Source organism: Poecilia reticulata, chromosome 23 (genome assembly GCF_904066995.2).
Source record: "Poecilia reticulata chromosome 23, P_reticulata-male-v2, whole genome shotgun sequence".
NCBI classification, from domain to species: Eukaryota; Metazoa; Chordata; class Actinopteri; order Cyprinodontiformes; family Poeciliidae; genus Poecilia; species Poecilia reticulata.
This window is the reverse complement of record NC_088852.1, coordinates 8,605,753-8,627,372: the sequence shown is the minus strand read 5'-3', so window position 1 is coordinate 8,627,372 and position 21,620 is coordinate 8,605,753. Positions and strand designations below refer to the sequence as shown.

At 40.5% G+C, this 21,620-nt stretch overlaps 1 protein-coding gene across 2 annotated transcripts in view; it reads right to left on the bottom strand.

Annotated features, from left to right (window-relative positions):
- Window positions 1–21,620, bottom strand: part of plxna4 (plexin A4) — a 236,777-nt gene that overhangs the window by 42,989 nt on the left and 172,168 nt on the right. For both annotated transcript variants that reach the window (XM_008400677.3, XM_008400675.3), the window contains exons 7-12: window positions 19,927–20,080; window positions 17,326–17,425; window positions 16,711–16,825; window positions 5,677–5,877; window positions 4,877–4,973; window positions 2,346–2,536 (exon numbers count right to left, since the gene is read on the bottom strand). In XM_008400677.3, the coding sequence (XP_008398899.2) occupies window positions 2,346–2,536; window positions 4,877–4,973; window positions 5,677–5,877; window positions 16,711–16,825; window positions 17,326–17,425; window positions 19,927–20,080 (858 nt within the window). The remainder of the gene's footprint in view (window positions 1–2,345; window positions 2,537–4,876; window positions 4,974–5,676; window positions 5,878–16,710; window positions 16,826–17,325; window positions 17,426–19,926; window positions 20,081–21,620) is intronic.

Sequence of the window (21,620 nt, the reverse complement as noted above, 5' to 3'; positions counted from 1 at the left end):
TTTATTCTACAACCACAAACTTCAGTGTATTTCATCTGAAGTGGTCCATAGTGGTAAAGAGGAAAGTAATTAATACATGCTTTTCAGGAAAAAAATAATAAAAATCTAAATAGTTTACTATACAGCCTTCTTGTTTCTCTGTTACCCCTAAAACAGTCAACTGGAACCGCATGTTTTGTGAAGGTTTATAATGAAACAAGTTAAATAGATTATTTTGGTCAGATAGCAACCAAATGTGAAAAAGTTCTAGTCTGAATACTTTTATTGAGCAACCGATTGGGATCTCATTCATTTTGTGAATACAAATTGTCAAGTTTTACAAAACTAATACATATGAAAAACCACCTACTTCTGAAGACAATAAGTACCTCAAGCATTCTTTGCTTGCCACAGTAATTACTTCCCAAATGCCTCGAGCATTTCAGGAGCTCTCCTAAAAATGCACCGCTCATTAGTGCTGGATTGTGGAATCAGTGTATTAACATAGGACCTATTCAGAACCAATAGATACCTAAGGTGAGCAATTAAACCTAATAATTAGGGTTGATGTGTTGAGCTTTCAGGGGAAAAGTGCTAATTGTTTGTGTTCGCACATATTCCAAATAAAGAGACAATTAGCTACAAAATGAACACTCCAGAGGTTAAAGAAGCTTTGGGGTCAACGTCATGCCCTTTTTTTAAAAAATGTGTATTTCAAGTCTACAACAGTCAGATAAACTCAGATCAACATAGATCGGGTGATATCATCACGGTAATCAAAAGCGTCTCTCATTGCAGGTAATGTGGTTGCAACATTCATTACTACTTTCTTACAAAAAAAGAGCCAGCGTGTGTGTGTACATGGGTGAGTACACATCATCAAGCCTGTCCAGATGGATAGATGTTACAAACGGAGACAGAGTGGTCTGTCCCCCATCAGTCTCTGCCAAGTACAAGTCCTCCAGGCTGCAGACCGGAGCCAGCTGCAGTGGCAGCTCTCCCCGTTTCTCAGCTCTGTGTATATGTGGCAAAGTGACCCCCCTGTGGTTTTCACATGGCAGGTAGAGTGCTGAGCAAATGAGTGGGTTTGTCTTGGAGCACAACATTGTTAAGGTACTCTAGAAACCTACTGCATATACTAAAAGTATCGAAAGAATTACTATAGTTTGATTATTTCAAAATGTAGTGGAATAAAACAACCTGAAATAGCTGAACTTGGAAGGGTGTTAAGCTAAATTTAAGCCAAGTCATGAAGAAATGTGGATTCTGCCAAGTAGGAGATATTGCTATGAAATTGTTCAATGCCTCTGATTAATAACGCTCCCTACAGGTTTCTTGATGGAAAAAAAGCCATTTGGGAAAGGGTTGCGATACATCCAGTTAAAAAAAAAAATTGCACACATTGCCTTGTGGCTCCCAATTCATTAGAAAATATATTTGACTTAAGAGAAATAGAGAGGGAGGAGGAAAAAAGAAAAAAGGGAGGGAGACAAAATAAGGCTTTGATTAGGTTTTTGACTTTGACAAGATAATTGATGGTTTCGTAGAGGCAAACAATCCCTTCTCCTTTTCTTTTTATCTTGATATGCGAGTCACTCTCTCGTATTGTTGGTGGGAGACGTCATTATAATTTACTGCATCAGAACGCATTAAGGGCTGGCTAGTCTTGGGAAAGTCCTCACTCCACACTGCTCACAGCTTTTATGGGGGAGATGAGAAGGCTGCAATATGTCCTGACTGCAGCCTCAGGGATGCAAAAAGACATACAGTCCCTTCTCCTTCAATAAATCCACTGCTTTGAGTGAAAACAAACACTGCAGAGCCCCAGTGATGGACTGAGGCAGACTGGCTTTACTGCTTTAAGAGGAGCAAAGGGTGTAAAGCATTTTTCCCCCTCTTTTTGAAAGAATCCATGTGTTTTATTTATTTATTTTTTTTGTTTTCTAGGTTAACATTATTTGCGAGCATGTGAGCATGTGAAACTGGAGTCCAATTCCTTCAATTCAGTGTGTGAATTAAACTGTTGCGTCAAAAGAAAAAAACAAAAGCAAACTATTTTTAGGGATTTTGTGTGTCATTAAGCAATTCTCAGAAACAGACATGATTCACAGAAAAGCTACATCGCCAACCGTTTTGTCAGTTTTACAGTGAATATTTGAGCTGGTTAACAAAAACGTGGACACGGCCACATGTTGAATGACTTTAAAGAGTTTTCTGTACAGTGGATAAGAAGCATCAAGCTTCTCATTCATGTGTTGCTTTGAAATGAAATGCTTCATATGAATTTTGACCTCCACTCACCATTTTAATCACACTTCACTACTTTTTGGGTAGCATGCATGTTTCTCCTGGTGTTTTCGTCTCACCTGTGTGATTTTGGGGTTGGTGCATTTGCTGTTGATCCCGTTGGGCTCAAGCAGCTGGTTCTCTGGGAGCAGGCAGTGTTGCTTGAGGGTGCAGCGGTTCTCTCCTTTGCACCAAACGCACCCAAACAGTGGGTCTGCTTTCAGACATAAACCGCAGCTTCCACGCTGAGCATCACACTTATAAAGATGAACTGCGTAGTAAGAAATAAAAGGCGGACAAAGAAAATGTGGGAGGGAAGAGGGAGATCAAGTTATTCTGGAGAAATCACATAAAAAAATAAAAAGAAAATAAATAAATAAAAAAAAGGCCAGACCGCGGTACACGACCTGAACTCTTACAAATATCTCATTATTCCTGCCATCATCCTCTCCACGCACTCGCATTCCCTCCTGCCTTGCATCGCCGGGCTTCCTACAATGCTGTCTCCTGCCTCTCGTCACCCACCACGCATTTAACATATCATCTCCATGGCAACAGACCAGCCATTTTCTCTTTTAATTGCCATTAGATGCGTGTGTGAAGTGCCCATCAAAAAATGCCCCGCGAGATGCTTCCTCCGCAGGCAAACAAAGGTAGGAGGCGGTTTAAGAAGCGTTCTCCATTTCAAGCGTCTCTTTTGTAACTTTTGTTGCCTCTTTGATTCTGCACTCATGCTCAAGGATATATTTTTGCGGATGTGTTTTTTTTTTTTTTTTTTTTTACACAGACACATGTAAACATAACCACAAACACCCTACAACGTTTGCCTTGCAGCACACAGTGTCATTTTGGCTCATAATCCACATTTTAACAATACATTTCATGAGTCTGATTCCACTGCCTTTGGAGAAAACAAGGGGTTGACTTTCGGAGAACTAGAACCAACCACATACTGATGTTTTCCTGGTATAGCATAAACTGTTTGCAGTAGTGAATTTACAGTGGCCAAATTGAAAAAGTGCAGCTCAAAGGCACATATAAAAAAAATAAATCAGCAGCAAATCTTCATTTCACATGAAGTCAGATACAAAAAAAGTCAAGATAGCCCACAGTGTGTTGTTAACTTCCTGTAAATACAGGAAGGGGAACTAAATTAGAGCTGTTTGTAGAGACTGATCATTTTTAAAGTACAGTTGAATTTAAATAAATGACAGTACAAATTATTTCAGTTATTACATTCAGAAAGCCAAGTCAATACATTTTGCAGAGTCATTATACACAAAGTGTTATTTTCCTAGAGTTTCACCCTCGAAATGTTGATTATAGCTTAGAGTAATGAAAACCACCAAATTCAGTTCCTGAGAAATATTTCATACAAAACATATTTTTACAAAAAAAAATCATGCCCATGCACTCACTATGTGGTTCAGGCTGTTATTGCAATACTCATGCTTACAAATGTAGCATCAATGAAGGTAATCAGCCTCCGGCTCTGAGTTATTAAGCAAACCCAGGTTGCTTTTAATAAGAGCCCTTCAGCTCGTCAAGCCTGGTGTCTCTCATCTTCTTCTGGATAAAACCCCCAAATACTCTCAATGGTGTATAAGTCAAACAAGTTTCCTGGCCAAACAAGCACAGGGGCCCTGTGATTATTTAAGCTGGCACTGGTACTTTTGACAATGTGTGAAGGCAGCATGTCACATTGCAAAATAAAACCAATAACTAATGAGCTCGTATCCATGAAGTGTTGCAAATTTCCGTGGCTATGTTTACTGGACTTCTTAACAGTGCTTTTTCCTTCCACTTAACCTTCTATTAACATGCTTGGGTACTTTGTTCAGTGAATAGCAATCTGCATTAGCAATGTCTTCTGCTGGAAAGCTGCCAATTCATCAGTCTTTCCCAATGTTCTGTAGGCCGTAGCATAACATGTCTGTATTAAAATCAAGTTTTATTACTCCACTTTTAAGCTACATTTGGGTTATTATTAACTATAAGCTATATGGAAATCCATTGATGTATAGCAAATCTATATATTACTGTCTTTCTGAATTGGATTTATAAAATAAACTTTTAATTAATACAATTTCTCAGGATGCACCTGTATATATATATATATATATATATATATATATATATATATATATATATATATATATATATATACTGCTCAAAAAAATAAAGGGAACACTTCAGTATTCACTTAAATGTTAAAGTGCTCCCTTTATTTTTTTGAGCAGTGTACATATATATATATATATATTTATTTATTTTTTTTGCATTTGCAATGCAGAAGAATGGGAAAAAGATAGACAAACAACAACAGAAAAAGGCGGGGGAAAAAAGGAGAATGTGTTAAAGTTAACCACTCTTCATGGCAAAAACATCAGGAAATAGATGCTTCACCTCAGCACACCACCACCTGTTGCTATGGAGACAGGCGGCAAGGGCAACAATTGGGAGGCAGCAGACCCACTGTATACATCGCGATGCAAGTTTGTCAGGAGACCACGTCGGACTAAGTGTAAAGTGAATAAGTTGGTGAGCAGATGTGTTCGCATGTGTCGCTGCACATGATCACACCAACGCCTGTATACGTCTGAACGCTCACCTTTGTTGTGGGCGGGGTTATCGATGCTGAAATCTCCATTCCAGATGACGGTCAGCTCCACAGGAAGACTACTCATCTCCATCCCATCGTAGAAATACTATAACCATGGCAACCAGAGAAGGAATGAGTGGCATTGCAGGGAGAGAGGGAAATGTTTATGCTGTGTATTATTTCTGTGTTCAAATGCCTTTAGTGCCCGATTTCCTCTTTCATCCCAAAAATACATCAGCGACAACAGGTGGCTTTATACTCAGCGAACACACACACACACACACACACACACCAGAGAGCGTTCAAAGATTAGATTATTTTTTCATTTGGTTCTGTAACACCAGTGAGAGAGGTTGGTGCTAGAATCATAATTTTCTGCTAAATTACAGTTTCCCTCTTTCACAGCTCAATCAAACTACAATGTTTGCCCTGTACTGTGATTACACACCCAATCCCACTGACATCTTGACACGCACACATTAACACACACACACACACGCAGAGTGATGAAGATAGACAGGAAGATGGAATGTTATTGTATCAACAGACGATTAGCATCGAGACAAGCATAAAGCCTTTTATGCTTGCTGTCAATGCATTATTCATTGAAAGGATGGAGCCTCAATAAAGGGTAGACATAGTTAGGCTCTTAATCTCATATGATCCCTTTATACCGGAAGAACTTAACTTACCTTTTAACAGTGGAAATATCAGTGAAAGGAGTACAAATTTTGATGGCAAACACGGGGAGTCTTTACTGAGACTGGTTAGGTCAGCAAATGTGAGCCGTTGCTGATGCTAATTCTTACCGATGTGTTTTGACATTGCACTGAGGAGCTGTTAAAGCGCAGGGCAGGGACTCTGTGCTCATTTCCCTGGATGGTTAGGAGGCACTCGTACCCCCTCTGCCCAGACTGTGGCTGGGGAAGGTTCTTGGCCCGCAGGGTGATGGGCTTTACCACATTGACTGGAACCAGTATCCTGTCTGCAGGCAGCAACTGTGGACAGCCCTGAGACAAACAGAAATGTTGGGTTATCGTTTATAACGTATGAGTAATATTAAATTGTGTGTTTTTGAATATTGTACTAAAAGTAGACGGTAAGAAACCTCACTGAAACATATTTCTGTGTAAGGATGGCAGCGTGTTACATGAGAAACAATTATCTCCACTTTCTACACTGCATATGTGGTCACAGAAAATACACTTAAAAATGTGTGAAAACTTACTCCAACCCCTTCAGCATTTTACAAGTAGGATCATTATATGTGATTTATGTGATAGATCCCCACAAATCTACTGTCAACTGTGGGTTTCTTCTTGAGATAATATCCTGATTGGCGGAGAACACAACTAACACTTGAATATTCATCTACTCCAGCTGTGGATCTTTGTAGCCCTTCCAGAGTTACTGTGGGTCTATTGGCTGCTTCTCTGATTGGTGGACTTCTTATTCAGTTCGTTAGTTTTAGTTGGGTAGCTATGTCTTGGTAAGTTTGCAGTTGTGTTGTCTATTTTCAGATAACGGACTTAACGGCGCTCCGAGATGCTCAAAGCTTTGATTATTATTCAGAAATTGTGCTCTGCTTTAAACTTCTCCACATTTGATCCCTGACCTATTTTGTGTGTTTCTTGGTTTTCGTGAAGAAGCATGCGTCATTAGTATCCTAATTAAAATGACAGACCTGTTCACATTCAGAAAATGAAGGACAAGTCTGCTCATCCTAAGGATGGAAGCATCAATTATACATTGAAGGAGACACTTAAGGAAGAACTTTAATACTAATTTGCTAGATATCCAAGATGCATGCATACTGAAGTTTTTTCTTATATTTTTAAGAAACAAAAGATTTCACAGATGTCTCCAATGTAAGCTTTCCTCCTGTCTAAGTAGGCTAATAAAAAGGCACAGAGAGAGGGAGAGATCAAAAACAGGAAAGAAAATGTGAAAGGGATGTTAAAGGACAGGACAAAGTGACAGGTCAACAAGTAAAACAAAAAGCATTAGGACAGCAGAAAAATCTGACAAGAATACATGTAAGGTAAAACAGAAGAGGGGGGGGGGTCAAAGACAGGTAAGCATAATAAATACAGAACAACACTTCCCTGAACACATTGCAAAAAAGGTTCCGTGTGTTTTGCAGAAGAGCAGCAGATAGGGAGGAGAAGGGAAAACAGGCCAGCAGAGAGAGGAACAACAAAAGAAGAACCAAACTGAAAGCGGCAGGAACACCATTAAGCGCATGTGACAGGGAAAGCTTTAGTATGTCTAAGAGAGAAGTGCAAAGAGGGTGAAAAGAAAGGGAGCAGATAAGAGAAGCCCCCTAACGGATGGAGCCGGGGAGGGGGGAGCGGGAGGGAGACGGGGTTGAAGCAGAGCACACGTTGAACTGTGCGATAACACTTGTTTGAAGTTCATTAAAAGCCACTTGATTTGGGTAGGCTGAGTGAGTGACTGACTAGTGAGTGACTCAATCACGTGGTGAGAGAGCCGAACGCTCCGTGACACCATTCACAAAGTCATTATAGATAAATGACACACCAGGGGGGGGGGGGGGGGGGACGGGTTCAGTGGTGGAGGAGAGGAAGGTGGCGGTGACTGTGTGTTTGCTCTTCCAAATCTCATTTTCCTAAGAACGAAGGGTCATATTTGGAGAATGAAAATGAGTGGGAGAGCAAAGAGAGATGCAATCCATTTTTAATCACATCTTTTTCCAGTTAATAGACATGAACAATGGGGACAATAAATCTGATCTGGTTTGTGGAAATGAAAACACGGAAAGCACTGGAGTATGACTCGACGCGGCGCCTGAGTGGAATCTTTAAGACACAGATCTACGGCGATAGCGCCGTGAAGTGATGATGGGACTGAATTTTACACACACATGCCAAGATAAATGTGTGTAGGACCAAGTTATAATAACTTGGTTTCAAACATACAACAAACTTTGTTTCACATAGACAAGTATGATATTTTAGAATTTTAGTAAAATATGCGATTTGAAATAAAAACAGTAGATGATCCAATTGCAACAGAATAAATAAAACAATTTTAAGCTGTTAGATTAATGTACAATTGATTTTGCAATCAATTGTAAACTTGTAAATTTGACTATATTGCTAGCTTAATACACCAATATCACTCCAATATTACTCGTACATAGTGCAAATAATTGCCTGGACTGCAATAAATGTTATTTTCTGTACATTCAAGCGTTTTCAGTATTCACTTTTAAGGGTTTAGACCAACAAAGATTGTATATCTTCCTAGTTGGCTCGAAATTATGTTGCTCCGTGTTGTTGAGATTTATGTAGACATTTAGCGGATGTAATGTGCACGGTTTTATTTTTATTCCCCACATGCTTAAGTGCAAACACCCCAAGAGTCAGTGGTTTACTCAGACGCCTACTTAGATGACAGCACTTAGCATAAATATACTTAATATATTGTACATAGGCCTGTCACGATAACAAATTTTGCTGAGCGATTGTCTAAAAAAATTATTGCGATAAACGATAATATTGTCTCAAGACCTTTTGACATTGATTTTATGGAAATGACTAATAATGCATGCGATTTCCTGCCATAGATAGATACCACTTTATTTTCAAAAGAACACATAGTACTGGAACTGATAAACTAAATAAACAAAACAACCAAAAACAAAAATAAAAATTGATTCTCAGTCTCCATTAACAAAAAACTTACTTAAATAAAAACTAAACAACATACAGCCAAAGTGGAAATAAATACTGCATTCAACCAAAAGAGTGCAGATTATGAAGTCTGTATACTATATTGGCCTTCAGTAATCACTAGATTTAAATAGAGAAGATGGGCACATCTGTCTACCTGATGCAATAGTTCATGCTACACAATTTTTTGCCCCCATTTTCCCCTCATGACAATCTTAGAACGTTGGGCGTTCCAAGCTGGTGGTTTCGTAACAGATCATCCTGCAGCGTGTAGTGTGTTACGGTAGATCGTCGTGGCTGCTCCGATCTAAATCAGGGGTTTTCCCCGACTAGCAGCGTTAATGTTGAATGTGACAGGTAGCCAATCAGAAAGCGCGGATTCTCTTCTCTGCATTCTGAGGGGAAATTACGGAGGGGAATCCCAAACAGCTGACCCAAAATGTGGAAACAACATTAATATTTATTCAACATTTCATGTTCCGTACCTCTATTGCCGAGGCAGCTTATCGGAGCTGCGGCCCCAAGGTTGTTGGTGCCTGTCGCGGCGGCAGCCTTCGGTGAGGGATGCTGTCAAGTTGAAGAAGGAGTCCTATCGGGCCTTTTTGACCTGTGGGACTCCAGAAGCAGCTGATGGGTACCGGCAGGCAAAGCGGCATGCGGCTCGGGTGGTTGCTGAGGCGAAAACTTGGGCGTGGGAGGAGTTTGGAGAGACCATGGAGAAAGACTTCCCTATGGCTTCGAGGCGATTCTGGTCCACCATCCGGCGTCTCAGGAGGGGGAAGCGGTGCAGCACCAACTTTGTTTATGGTAGGGATGGTGCGTTGCTGACCTCAACTCAGGACGTTGTGGGCCGGTGGGCGGAATACTTCGAAGACCTCCTCAATCCCACCAACATACCTTCTTTTGAGGAAGCTGAGCATGGGGACTCTGGGTTGGGCTCTCCAATCTCTGGGGACGAGGTCGCCGAGGTGGTCAAAAAGCTCCTCGGTGGCAGGGCCCCGGGGGTGGATGAGATCCGCCCGGAGTTCCTTAAGGCTCTGGATGTTGTTCTGAACGTTCTTGTGGGGGGTTCTCCGGGAATATGGGGTACCGGGCCCTTTGATACAGGCTGTCAGGTCCCTGTATGACTAGTGTCAGAGTCTGGTCCGCATTGCCGGCAGTAAGTCGGGCTCGTTTCCGGTGAGAGTTGGACTCCGCCAAGGCTGCCCTTTGTCACCGATTCTGTTCATTACTTTCATGGACAGAATTTCTAGGTGCAGCCGAGGTGTTGAGGGGATCCGTTTTGGTGGCCTTAGGATCACATCTCTGCTTTTTGCGGATGATGTGGTCCTGTTGGCTTCATCAGATCATGATCTGCAGCTCTCGCTAGAACTGTTCGCGGCCGAGTGAGAAGCGGCCGGGATGAGGCTCAGTGCCTCCAAATCCGAGGCCATGGTCTTGAGCCGGAAAAGGGTAGAGTGCCTTCTCCGGGTCAGGAGGGTCGTCCTGCCTCAAGTGGAGGAGTTTAAGTATCTGGGGATCTTGTTCACGAATGAGGGAAGAAGGGAGCGGGAGATCGACAGGCGGATTGGGGCAGCGTCTACTGTGAAGCGGGCACTGTACCGGTCAGTCGTGGTGAAGAGAGAGCTGAGTCAAAAAGCGAAGCTCTCGATTTACCGGTCGATCTATGTTCCCACCCTCATCTATGGTCATGAGCTTTGGGTCATGACCGAAAAAACGAGATCACGGATACAAGCGGTCGAAATGGGTTTCCTCCGCAGGGTGGCTGGGCTCTCCCTTAGAGATAGGGTGAGAAACTCGGTCATCCGGGAGGGACTCAGAATAGAGCCGCTGCTCCTCCATGTCGAGAGGAGCCAGTTGAGGTGGCTCGGGCATCTGGTAAGGATGCCTCCTGGACGCCTCCCTGGTGAGGTGTTCCGGGCACCTCCCACCGGGAGGAGGCCTCGGGGAAGACCCAGGACACGCTGGAGGGACTATGTCTCTCGGCTGGCCAGGGAACGCCTTGGGATTCCCCCGGAGGAGCTGGAAGAAGTGGCTGGGGAGAGGGAAGTCTGGGCCTCCCTTCTGAAGCTGCTGCCCCCGCGACCCGACCCGACCCCGGATAAGCGGCAGAAAATGGAGGGATGGATGGATTTTGTTTAAAGAATATAGAAATGACAAGGGGAGGAGTTGGAGCCAAATTGCTACCGCAGTTGATAAACCCGGTAGGTTTTCAGCTGTTCTTCGTTAACGTGACATAAATAGGTTATGATGATTTTCTTTCAGTCAGGACTTTACGCTGACACTAGCCACATGCATTGCAGGTAGATTCTAGTAAAGCATTGATTAATGCCTGGTTTTAAAATTAGTTAACTGGACCTGTAGCCATTATTTTGTGCCCATGTGGCTGGACACCACACGGCATGACAAATCCGATCGAACCGTTATACCTAGGATTTCTGTCGGCTAATGTGTGGTCTCTCAGGCTTTGAAAATGGGCCGACAATCGGCCGACAACTCCTGTAGTGTGCGCTGGACATTACACTAAGGAAATGAGGAAGGGAGGGTCAGTGGACCGGAGCGGCGGAGCTGAGCCTTTTTCATTCAGTGTCATCAAGAGAAAGAAAAAAAGGCAGAAAGAGACGACAAAGCCGATAATTAAAATGAGGTCGATAGGTTTAATTTATCGAGCGATTAATTGATGTATCGTTTATCGCAACAGGCCTAATTGTACATCTCAATAAAACGTAATTAAACCCTTATAGTTTAATATACAGATTTGTATCAGACTGGACTTATCATTGACAACCTATTGTATGGAGTATTGTCAAGAGGAAGGTGAAAGACGTCAGACCCGATGATACAAACAGGCACAAATCTATTATTACAGCAAACGAGGCTTTCAATCAGAAAAGCCACAGATCGACTGCCTTCAGGTTACGCCACAGTGACGCTGTTACTCATGCAAAAGCATCCTGACCAAATGCTAAGTCCATATACTTATCAGTTTGTGGATATCATTTTTTAAATGGTTAGTTTTATGTAATATTTAATCTTTCATCTTTTTAATTACCTCTAAGCTGCAAATTTCAAAATTAACTCAAATACATATTTCCAACCCTGGAGGATCTTTTGCAATGTAATTGATGCCTACTTTATTTTAAATTAACTAATCTTTGGTGAGTTTTACAGAATTGAATTGAAAAATAAAACTAAAAAAAGAAAGAAAACACCGTCTCTCATGTGGCAATGACATGCTTTACATTCTGTACTTCAAATTTTAAAGTGAGACACCGTAAAGAGTTTTCATTAATGCATCTAGTTACTGTGGGGGTTTTTTGTGTGAAAAGTATTGACAACCTGTTTAATAGATTATTTAGGAGAATGTGGAGAACTGACAAAAAATGTTGGGAAGTATAGATTCATCTTTAAATCAATTTAATTAACCACAACTTGTGGCCTTTCACACTTGAGGGAAGAGATGTCCGCTACATGGTGACAAAACCTCACATCCTCATTTCCTTTCAACCTCTTTATACTTTCATCTTGCTGAAGAAAGAGCAGAGAACCAGATTTGAAGAAAAAAAAAAAAAGACTATAACTGTGTCCTGTGAATGTGCATTTGTGTGAAGCTGTCGGTGCGTCTGAAGCTGTAAATGTTAGTGACGGGGGATGTAATCAAGGACTTTACCTGAAGGACTATAAAGAGAAAAGTACCTGTAACAGAATGACGCAACATAAGCTCAGCATAGAAGCGACTGAAAATCAAAGTTCTGTTTTGTCTTTTGCTCTAGTATTAATCTCTCTCACTCTTTTTCCCTGATCCATTGTCATTTCCCAGGTACATCCTGTGTTTTGCCAAGTGAAAGGTCGAGTAATAATATAATCACAAACATTTAAAAGTTGCATTTTTTTGCATTTGCTTGTCTTGTCTTTGATATTTAAAATGGTTCGATGTTTGGAATCTATTAAGTGTGACAAACGTGAAAAAAGAGAAATCAGGAAGGGGCCAAACACTTTTTCACACCACTGTGAGTGTAAATATATAGACACGCATATAGATATGAAAAAAGCAGCCAGCACAGTTCATCTAAGGTTCATCCCTTCTCAGTGACCAATCTCATGTTTCTCGTCAAGCCTATCACTGATTCGCTCTCCTCCCTCTGCTCTTCCCCGACTCCTTTTCTTCTTGGGGACCTACTTAGATCTGATAATTAGAGACTGGTGGGAGGTGTGAAGGGTGGAGATGTGGAAAGTGACAGAGAGTAGGAAGCAGAATGGGAGCTGCGAATGTAAAAGCCCTTGGCATAGTTTGAAGCTAAAGGGAGAGGGAGGGTGGGCGATGGCAACAAAAAGAGAGAAAGGCCCATAATTATAGCAGCGTAAGGTGTGAAGATGAAAAGGATCTTAAGTTTTCAGACACGTATGTGCGTACCAACACCCTGTGGTTACCTAAAGCTTCCAGTTTCTGATTCATCATATATCTATAACGTGGCCTAAGGCAAAAACACTCTCCTCCTTTCTCTTTGCTAACTCCCCCTGCCTGCAGCTGCTCCTCCTTATTGCCATTACTTCACTTTTAATCTTAAATAACATTTCAGTTGTGCTATTTTCTCCTAATGGAAAACTAACATTTAGAAAAATCTTCTTGTATTGTTTGGCTTGGTTGTGAAGAAGTAATTTATCTATCAAAATACAAGTTGAGATAACAACAGCGCAACAACAGCTGAATAATTAAGTTAAGTGTTCAGTGGAAGCACAAAAAACAGACAAGCTATCTAACATTTAAAAAGAATTTTCTTCCAAATTAAACATAATTTTCAGGATTGTTTACTTTTTTTTTGCTCACATTTGTGGCCATTAAATAGAAATAACTCCAAAACATGTTAAAGTTGTAGAATTATGATTATTATTATTATTACTATTAGGCATTCAAATAAAAGTCAGAGTAAACAGCTGTTTTGGGTTTGCTACCCACAGAGTTTCAGCATAAATTTTCTCTGCTAGTCACAAGATTTCAGGGATCTAATGTTTCTTTTCAGCTGAGCGGTATAGTTTGGTTCGGTGTGGTTTGGTTCGGTGTGGTTTGGTACACTATCATTTGGTGCGGGGAATTCAGGAGAGTAACTCCACCCCTAGCTGGTCTCTGACTGGGCAGGCGGGGATAAAAAAATGATAAACCCGCACACTCAATGTTGTGTCAAACATGACACACTAATATTCTTTGTGCTTGTCGCAAGCAGTAACATTTCCTAGTATCTCAACCCTAACAGTATTGAAGCGTTGCTCTATGTAGCTACAACTGAATCTGGCCCAGGAATGGAGTGGTACCAATAGTGTACCAAACCACACCAACCAGTGCTGTAATTGAAAACAAGGCATTAAGGATCTGCAGCATAAAGGCAAATCTTATTAATAGGTTGAAGCAGTAATAACTTTAAAACTGTTATAAAATTCCTCAAAAATAATCTTAAAATCAATTCAAAATTCACTTATTGCCAGTACAGAAACTTGAATGTTTATCCTTCAGTTTTATTACCTAAACAACTCCAAATTTCCTTTTTTTTACTACCACTTCCTTCTTGCATATTGCCTTCCAACTCCTCAACCCTCAGCTCAGAGGATAACATTGATTTCCCTATGAATTGAAATGAGGCAGTTCCCATCCGATATTGGCAACTAACAGCCATTACATTTGGCATTTAGCTTCTTTAATAAAATTATCCTGATCACCTGATCAATAAGTTGCTGGTAAATAAACTTCGTGACATTGATCACCGCCGCACAGTCAGGAAGTAAATAATGCAGGGAGATGAAAAGTGCGGTATGAGGCTGGGAGATAGCGAAATGAATTCAGTGACATTAATATTTTTGTGTTTTCTATCTCCCTACCAGCCGAATATATTAGGAAAAGACTTGGCAGCAGCTCAGGATATGAACATGCTGTGTTGTAGACAGGAAAAGAAGAAAGGGAAATATCCTCCTGTGGTTTTCATCAGACAAAGAGAATGGGAAGTGTACCCAGTTTCATCACTTTCTTATGGTGATACATTGTGCGCATCTTATGGATATGGACTACAGTTTGAGGAAGACGGTAAACACGCTCTGTACAGTGGATGAACGAGAACAATCAATTCATATGGCAATACATATAAACAGAGGGTAACCGCTGGTTCCTTCATTAGTGTATTCCAGTTCAGTGTCACGAACAGGCTTTGTTAGAAAGCCAGAATCTCTACGTCCTTGAGATGTACGGAGGGCAAACAGGCCAACGTCTGATCCCTGTGCCCATATCGTTGCTGGCATGGATGAAACGCCCAGGCCTGGCTTAAACTCCACCCTGCCCTGCATACTAACATCGAGCTCAAGCAGTGGGGAGATTCTGCTGGCCTCACTTATTAACATAGAGTTAAGGGATTATTGAGATCACTGCCTCAAATCCCTTAATTGTAATAGTTAACAAAAAAAAAAAAGATCTGTGTCAGCAGAAAGAGTCGACCTTATTTTATTGCAAAGTTGACGCGTTGCCTTTTGTTTCTAAGCTATTTATGCATGTGTCGGATGCATTATGTCTAAACAGCATGTAAAATCTGTCAGTAAATACATCACCTTGGAATTAAAGGGTTAATTAAAAGCAAATTAAAAATCATTAAGCCCGCATGACACCTGCTTTTCAAATCCCTCTTTATTTATTCTTTTCTTTTAGCCAGCACACAATATGAGAGGATCCGCACGTTATTAACCTGAGTCAATACTGACCACCAGTGCGTAAGCTAATTAGAAATGTAAACCTGCAAAGAATTTTGCATGGGCGAAACTACGCAGACAGTTCAAGAAGATAAACTACACGGAGGAAAAAGAAAATAGAGTGCAGGTTGAAATGCTCAAGGGGAAGAAAAATGGGTGGAATAACACAATTGAGAGCAGACTGCTCATCAAAAGAAGCAATCTGGCTGAGCTTGTCTCTGCCCGTCGTACACCGTCTGCCAACCCAGACATGAGCACTAGTGATCTTCATCATACCTCACCTCAGGCTAAGATTAACAGGCCACTAAGTCCCTGTACGTCCCTCCCCTGAAAGCCACAGCGAATTGGCAAAGTACAGGCAGGCTAACGCTGCCACAGAAACAAAAGCGCAGAGTAGAATTGCAAATAACTGTATACTGAACCCACAGTCTCAAATCTCAGGCACATATCGCAACCTTCCCTGACCTCCTATCTTTTCATGAAGGCTACAGCAGTAACTGAGTGAAATCTCCACATGTGCCCATGTGATGGGGAGTGGCTGGGTTGGAGGTCAGTCGCTTAGCGTGCCCCTTCCAAGCGCGCGGCTCGTCCTCTGCAGCAGAGCTGCCTAATTACAGCCGGCTCTGCTTCGGCGGGAATAGAACTGCCTGCCAATATTATTGATAATTCACAAAGAGTAAGCTGTTGCAGGGAATAGGGATGGGCATGTGAAATGACTCAGTTTTATTAGCTTCCAGTGCCCTTTGAAGAGCAGTCAAAAGCAAGATATGCCAAGAGACTCTTGCCAGATGGAGGTACTATGACTGAGAGGTGTTGCAAATCCTTTTAACACGACACTTTTTGCACATGAAATCTAAGAATGAAGATATTTCTCGTACGTAAAAACATTTCTGTTCATTTTATTTCACCAAAGTCAATTTACAACCCATGCAAAAATGCATTTTAGGGATAGTAAACATACATGAATAAAATCTGGTTCTAACAGCTCAAAAACAGACGGTGTTTTTAGCCCCAGACCTAATTTACTTATCCTCTTACTTCCCGGGTCTATAGTGTGTATTGTTGAGTGGCATAGCATTTATTGGTAATTTTAGTTTTAAAACATTTTTATTACCCCTAAAAACTTCAAAGCAGGTGATGATCTCAACATTAAAGAAACAAAAGATGTCAGGGTCTATCTAATTATTGATCTGTGAAATCCTTTTCATGTGAGGGTCTGCTAGTGGGGGTTTAACCCTAAAACAAATTAAGCAATTCAGAAGAAGCAATATTGCCCTCATCACAATTACTGTCTCCCATTTCAAAATGAGAAGAAATACTTAAATCAGAGAAGCTTGTGCATTCTCTTATGTGAAATAGTTGAAGAATATATGAGAAGCAAACACATTTTCTTAAAACTATTCCAGTTTCAGATCAACTGACCTCGGGATTCTTGACTCGGCCCTCCTGGAAGGAACAAGTGCGAGGGTCATGGGTACAGTCATGCCTAAATTTACACCAATGACACTTGTAGGGACTGCTGACACAAGACAGACACCTAAAAAAGGAAATATATTTTTAATTACCAAGGGATGTTAGAAAACAGAGAAAAAGCTTAGAAGCTTCGAAGATGGCATGCAGTCATGAGGACCATGGTAATTTCTGATAAATTCTAATCTTTGAAAAATGTTCACTTTGTAATTGTGACATCAAAAAAACATAAAAAAAAATGTTCAAATACATAATCAAAAGTCAAAAAATGTGACCGATGAGTGGATGTAAACATCTGTGCAGAACTGTAATTATGTATAAAAAAACAAGATAGCTATTTCATGACATAAAGGGTGTGGAACTATAACAATAGGCCTGCAGGTGAGTCTAAACTTTAAATGTCAAAAGAGAGAGAAGAAAGCTAGCCAGAAATGCTACGTTCTGAAATCCCTCTAAAGCAATGTTTTCATTCTGGAGCTCCTAAATTGGTACATGAAAAAAGTAATAAAACACTGCAGCAGACTGTGATTGAAGTGCATTTAAAAACAGCAGAAGAGGTTGACTTACGACTTGTGCACGCTGCAGTTGTAGAAAACAAAACTTGCATTTGCAAAAGCCAGACCGGTCTCCTTGGACTTGAGATAGAGCTGAACAATCTGGTGGTCACCTGAGAAAAAGTGGCAGATGGTCAAAATTGAAACTGTGTTTTTTTTATTTTTTAAACACTTCTTGAACAAATTATTGATATTTACTGCATGAAAAATTTATTCTAACAGTGTTCATCTGTTTGATTCGCCAATAAAGAAGCAACAGGTGATGATCTTGTTGCACTGACACAGGATGTATCTTAAAAGGCGGGAATTAATGCTACAGTTCTGTCTGGTCTCCCTTTTCATGGAGCTGTGCATGGAGTTGTGCATAGACATGTCCCTTGGGATGGGCAGTATTCCCACTGAAATCCCTTTGAGAAAATTTTTTTGACAAAAGAAAAACATGAAACGGCAACCATGTGTACTTTTGTGCAAGTGTATCAACGCGCACCTCGTCTGTATTAGGTGTGTCTTTTTGGTCTGGCACTAATGAAGGAGTTCATGTTTAATTCATCAACACGTCTACACATCTAACTGCTCATTCTCTACCTCTCTGCCTCCCCCTCTCATTCCTACTATCTTTACACACAGGTCTCTTCACTTCCTTCCACACTTTGACTCCCTGTCCCCTGTGTGTCTCCCTCCATCTCTCTAACAAAGAAGGAATCATTCATCAATCATAGTAAAGCACCAGTGACAACGGATCTGTCCTAATTAGGCCACCTAAATGTTACCTTGAAGCCTGCTAACACTCTCCATCCTTCTCTCTCTTCATCTGCTGTGCACCCTTTTCTTTCTATACCAAGCTTTGACTAAAAAGTGCTAGTAATAACAGAAGATGAAAGACTCAAATTTAAGAAGCATTTTACTCTCTCTCCCTAGCAGAAAAACATATAGCCCACATTTGCCCGTCTGGGCAGCAAAGCTTTGTGTGTGTGTGTGTGTGTGTGTGTGTGTTGCGTGTGCGTGTGTTGCGTGTGCGTGTGTGTGAATTGGTTTTGGTGTACATATTTACATATTTATGTTTGCCTTATGGCAGTATTACCAGCTTTACACGTGGCTGACACGGCAAACATTTAACAAATGTTTGTAATTCCCAGAATTTCAATGTCAGATGTGCATCTTTACATGGGCACTGCCTGTTCGTGGATTAACAAGTCGTACATTTGTTCACAGCAGCAGATATGAGGGGGATTTTACTTTCGCTTTGTTTCTGCGTTCGTAGATTAAAGAAAATACGAAGATAGGAGTTTTAGAGTTCAGATCCAACAGGTTGCAGTAAATGTCAACCACTCACTTTTAAAGACTTTTTTTTTGCCTGAATTATCTGAATTCAACATCTAAAATGGTAAAATGACCAACAGAAGGTATAAAATACATTTGTAAATATATTCTTTCACTTGTAGCCGAGTTGTGTCAGAAACGTTTCACCATTTAGCAACGTTTTGATGATGGGAACCCAGACACATATGTATTTTCCGGACTATAGAGCTCACTATAACCCGCATCTACAAAGTAAAAACAAAATAAAAAATAAATAAAATAAACTGGAAACGTACATTTATAAGCTGCACCGGGCTATAAGCCGCTGGTATCTCCCCCGCTCTCGGTTTTTCACAAGCTTAATAAATCTACTGGATTTTTTAAGGAGGCAGCCCTGCGTCTCCAAAGCCGAACCATGGTTTCGTTCACGCCGAGTTTACGTGCAGCGGCTCTATTTCCCTCCTGTACTACCAAATCGACAGCCCTCAACTTAAAAGCTGCGTCATATGAGTTTGAAGAAATTTATCCGTCGTGCCTGCTGCTAGCATGTGCTTGTTCTAAATGAAAATGGTCATTTTCTTCTTTGATTTCCAATTTCGACTTCCAATGATTCACTTCCTGCTAAAGCGCCCCCTGGCGGTGGAAGAAAAATCCACAGAAAAGCCATACCGGGCTATAAAGCCTAACGATTCAAAACGTGGGGAAAATGTAGAGAAAAAAAATTACACACACACACATATATATATATATATATATATATATATATATATATATATATATATATATATATATATATATATATATATATAAAATGGTAAAATGTATATATGTAATCATATATATGTAATCTTTTTTCTCTACATTTTCCCCACATTTTGAATATATATATATATATATTTCTACATTTGAGGGACAAATGTCAACAAATCCACACACAGACTAATGTTCATTTATTCTAACTCCTAAGGAGTTGCTTGAAGGCTTGTCGAGTTGCTTGTGGTAATGAGAAAATAATCCACGGGGTGTTCTTTTGGTCTAAAACTAACTGAAGGGAGGAGATCAAAATGAAAGCAGGAGCACTCTGGTGGCAGGTTTGTTTGTATTCGACAGGTTTGTATTCGACAGGTGCCACTGACTAGCTGTTTCCAGTGACACCATTTTGTAATTTCTTGGTATTAAGAGAGATCTCTACAAATATTATAAGTGTATGTTTATAAAGCAAACATGAAATGAAATGTCAAAACTGTGACAACGTTGTACTTTAAGGAACAGTGCATTTCCTGAACAAACTTGTACCATTATCCATGCTTCTTACCCTTGTCCACAATAATTCGTGGCATCTCCTTTTCAGCTGGTGAGGAACACTTGATCCGGTTTCCTTCTACCAAGCCGTTCATCTCAGCCAGGTCCTCAAATGTGCAGTTAACGCCTGCTGAAAGTTCTGGGACATTATGGGCTTCCAGCACCAACTGCAAAGGCAATGGAATGAGAAGATTGTTAGGAATGAACATATAAACTGTTATTCTTATGCAAACAAACTTATTCTCCAGGTTGTTGGCGATATGGAGTAGAGATTCAGAAGATGATCCAGCAGTCTGTTTACATTTTAAGAACAAGAAACACAAGTATGAAGACATCAATATGTGCATTTTGAACAAGAAATTAGTGGTTTTAGATGAGTAAAACATAAAAAAAATCAAAACATGGGTGAAAACAAATAAGAGGACAGTGGTTGGGCCAACTGTTTGGTTGGAACCTGCATTCCTAAAAATAACAAAAGGAGCTTCTTTACTTTTTTTTAAGCAAATAAGATACAAGACATCTTGTGACATTTATTTTTGGTTTAATTCTATACTTGATGTGTAAGTGACTAACCTTTTGAGTAAAATGGAGCTAAAATTAGTTAAGAAAAGACCTTGGTGCAGATCTTGGTAGCAGTAGATGAATCAATGCAGGGTTAAAGAAGAAGAAAGCAAAATGAATTCAGATGAACTAGTGCTCAGACAAGAGGAGAAACAATCCACTAGGATCACTGAGGAAATCAAATGAAGCAGTGAACCATTAGGCAGAGGCTTGCAAGCACACCGGCTAGCGGACTGTCACAGAACGGAGCATTCTCCAGGATATAAAATATGCTAATTTTTCACCATCATATGAAAATGCTGTATAAGCTCCCCTGGCACCTCAGGAAGAACGGCCTCATGTGAAGTAGGGAGGGAGGGAGAAACAAAGTGTCCTTTGCATAAAAGAGAGGAAGATGTTGAGGAAGGTGGAGCAGGGTCAAGACCACAATATACATATTGATGAAAAACCCCAGTCTGTAAAGAGGGCGATGGTTTAAACACTGATTTCAGGTGTAACCAGTAGTACACTTGTGATGCAACACTAAGAGCTGCATCAGCAGCACAGAAGGGCTGACCTGCACTGTTTTTATATTGCTATTTAATGAAAAGAAAGCAGCAGCTGCATAGCCATCTGCACTAAATCCCACATAAAACGGACAGTGAATTCCTAGCCCCCGTCTCTCCTAAATACTCCATCCATCCATCACCTTCCTGATAACTTGCTTTTATTTGCTTTTCTTTTAAAGTAGTAAACAGCCAGACTCACGGTTTGCTTTAGTGCATTCGGTGAAAAATAAAGAGAAAAAAAAAAAGATAAGCCTTACCACTGAGGGAATATTTTAGAAAAAGCATCCACTAAGCAAGCATTTACACACATAGCCTTCTGTGGTTGGTAAAAGCCATTTTGTTTCTGTAAGGGTAAGCAAGGATGTTAAGTCAGAAAGTCATAAATGTGCCTAAATTAGCAACCCTTGAAATAATAGTGAATAAACTGCTAGTAATTATGATTCTGAAATGTATTCAGATGACCTTAGATCAACAGACATAGAGGCCTTGGTGGTTTTGTAAAGAACACATCTTCAATAAGCGAAACCAAAGTCAGAATTATTTCCAAGGAAAAAAAAAATCCTACGAGACAGACTATAGGAAGGACATGTCCTTGCTT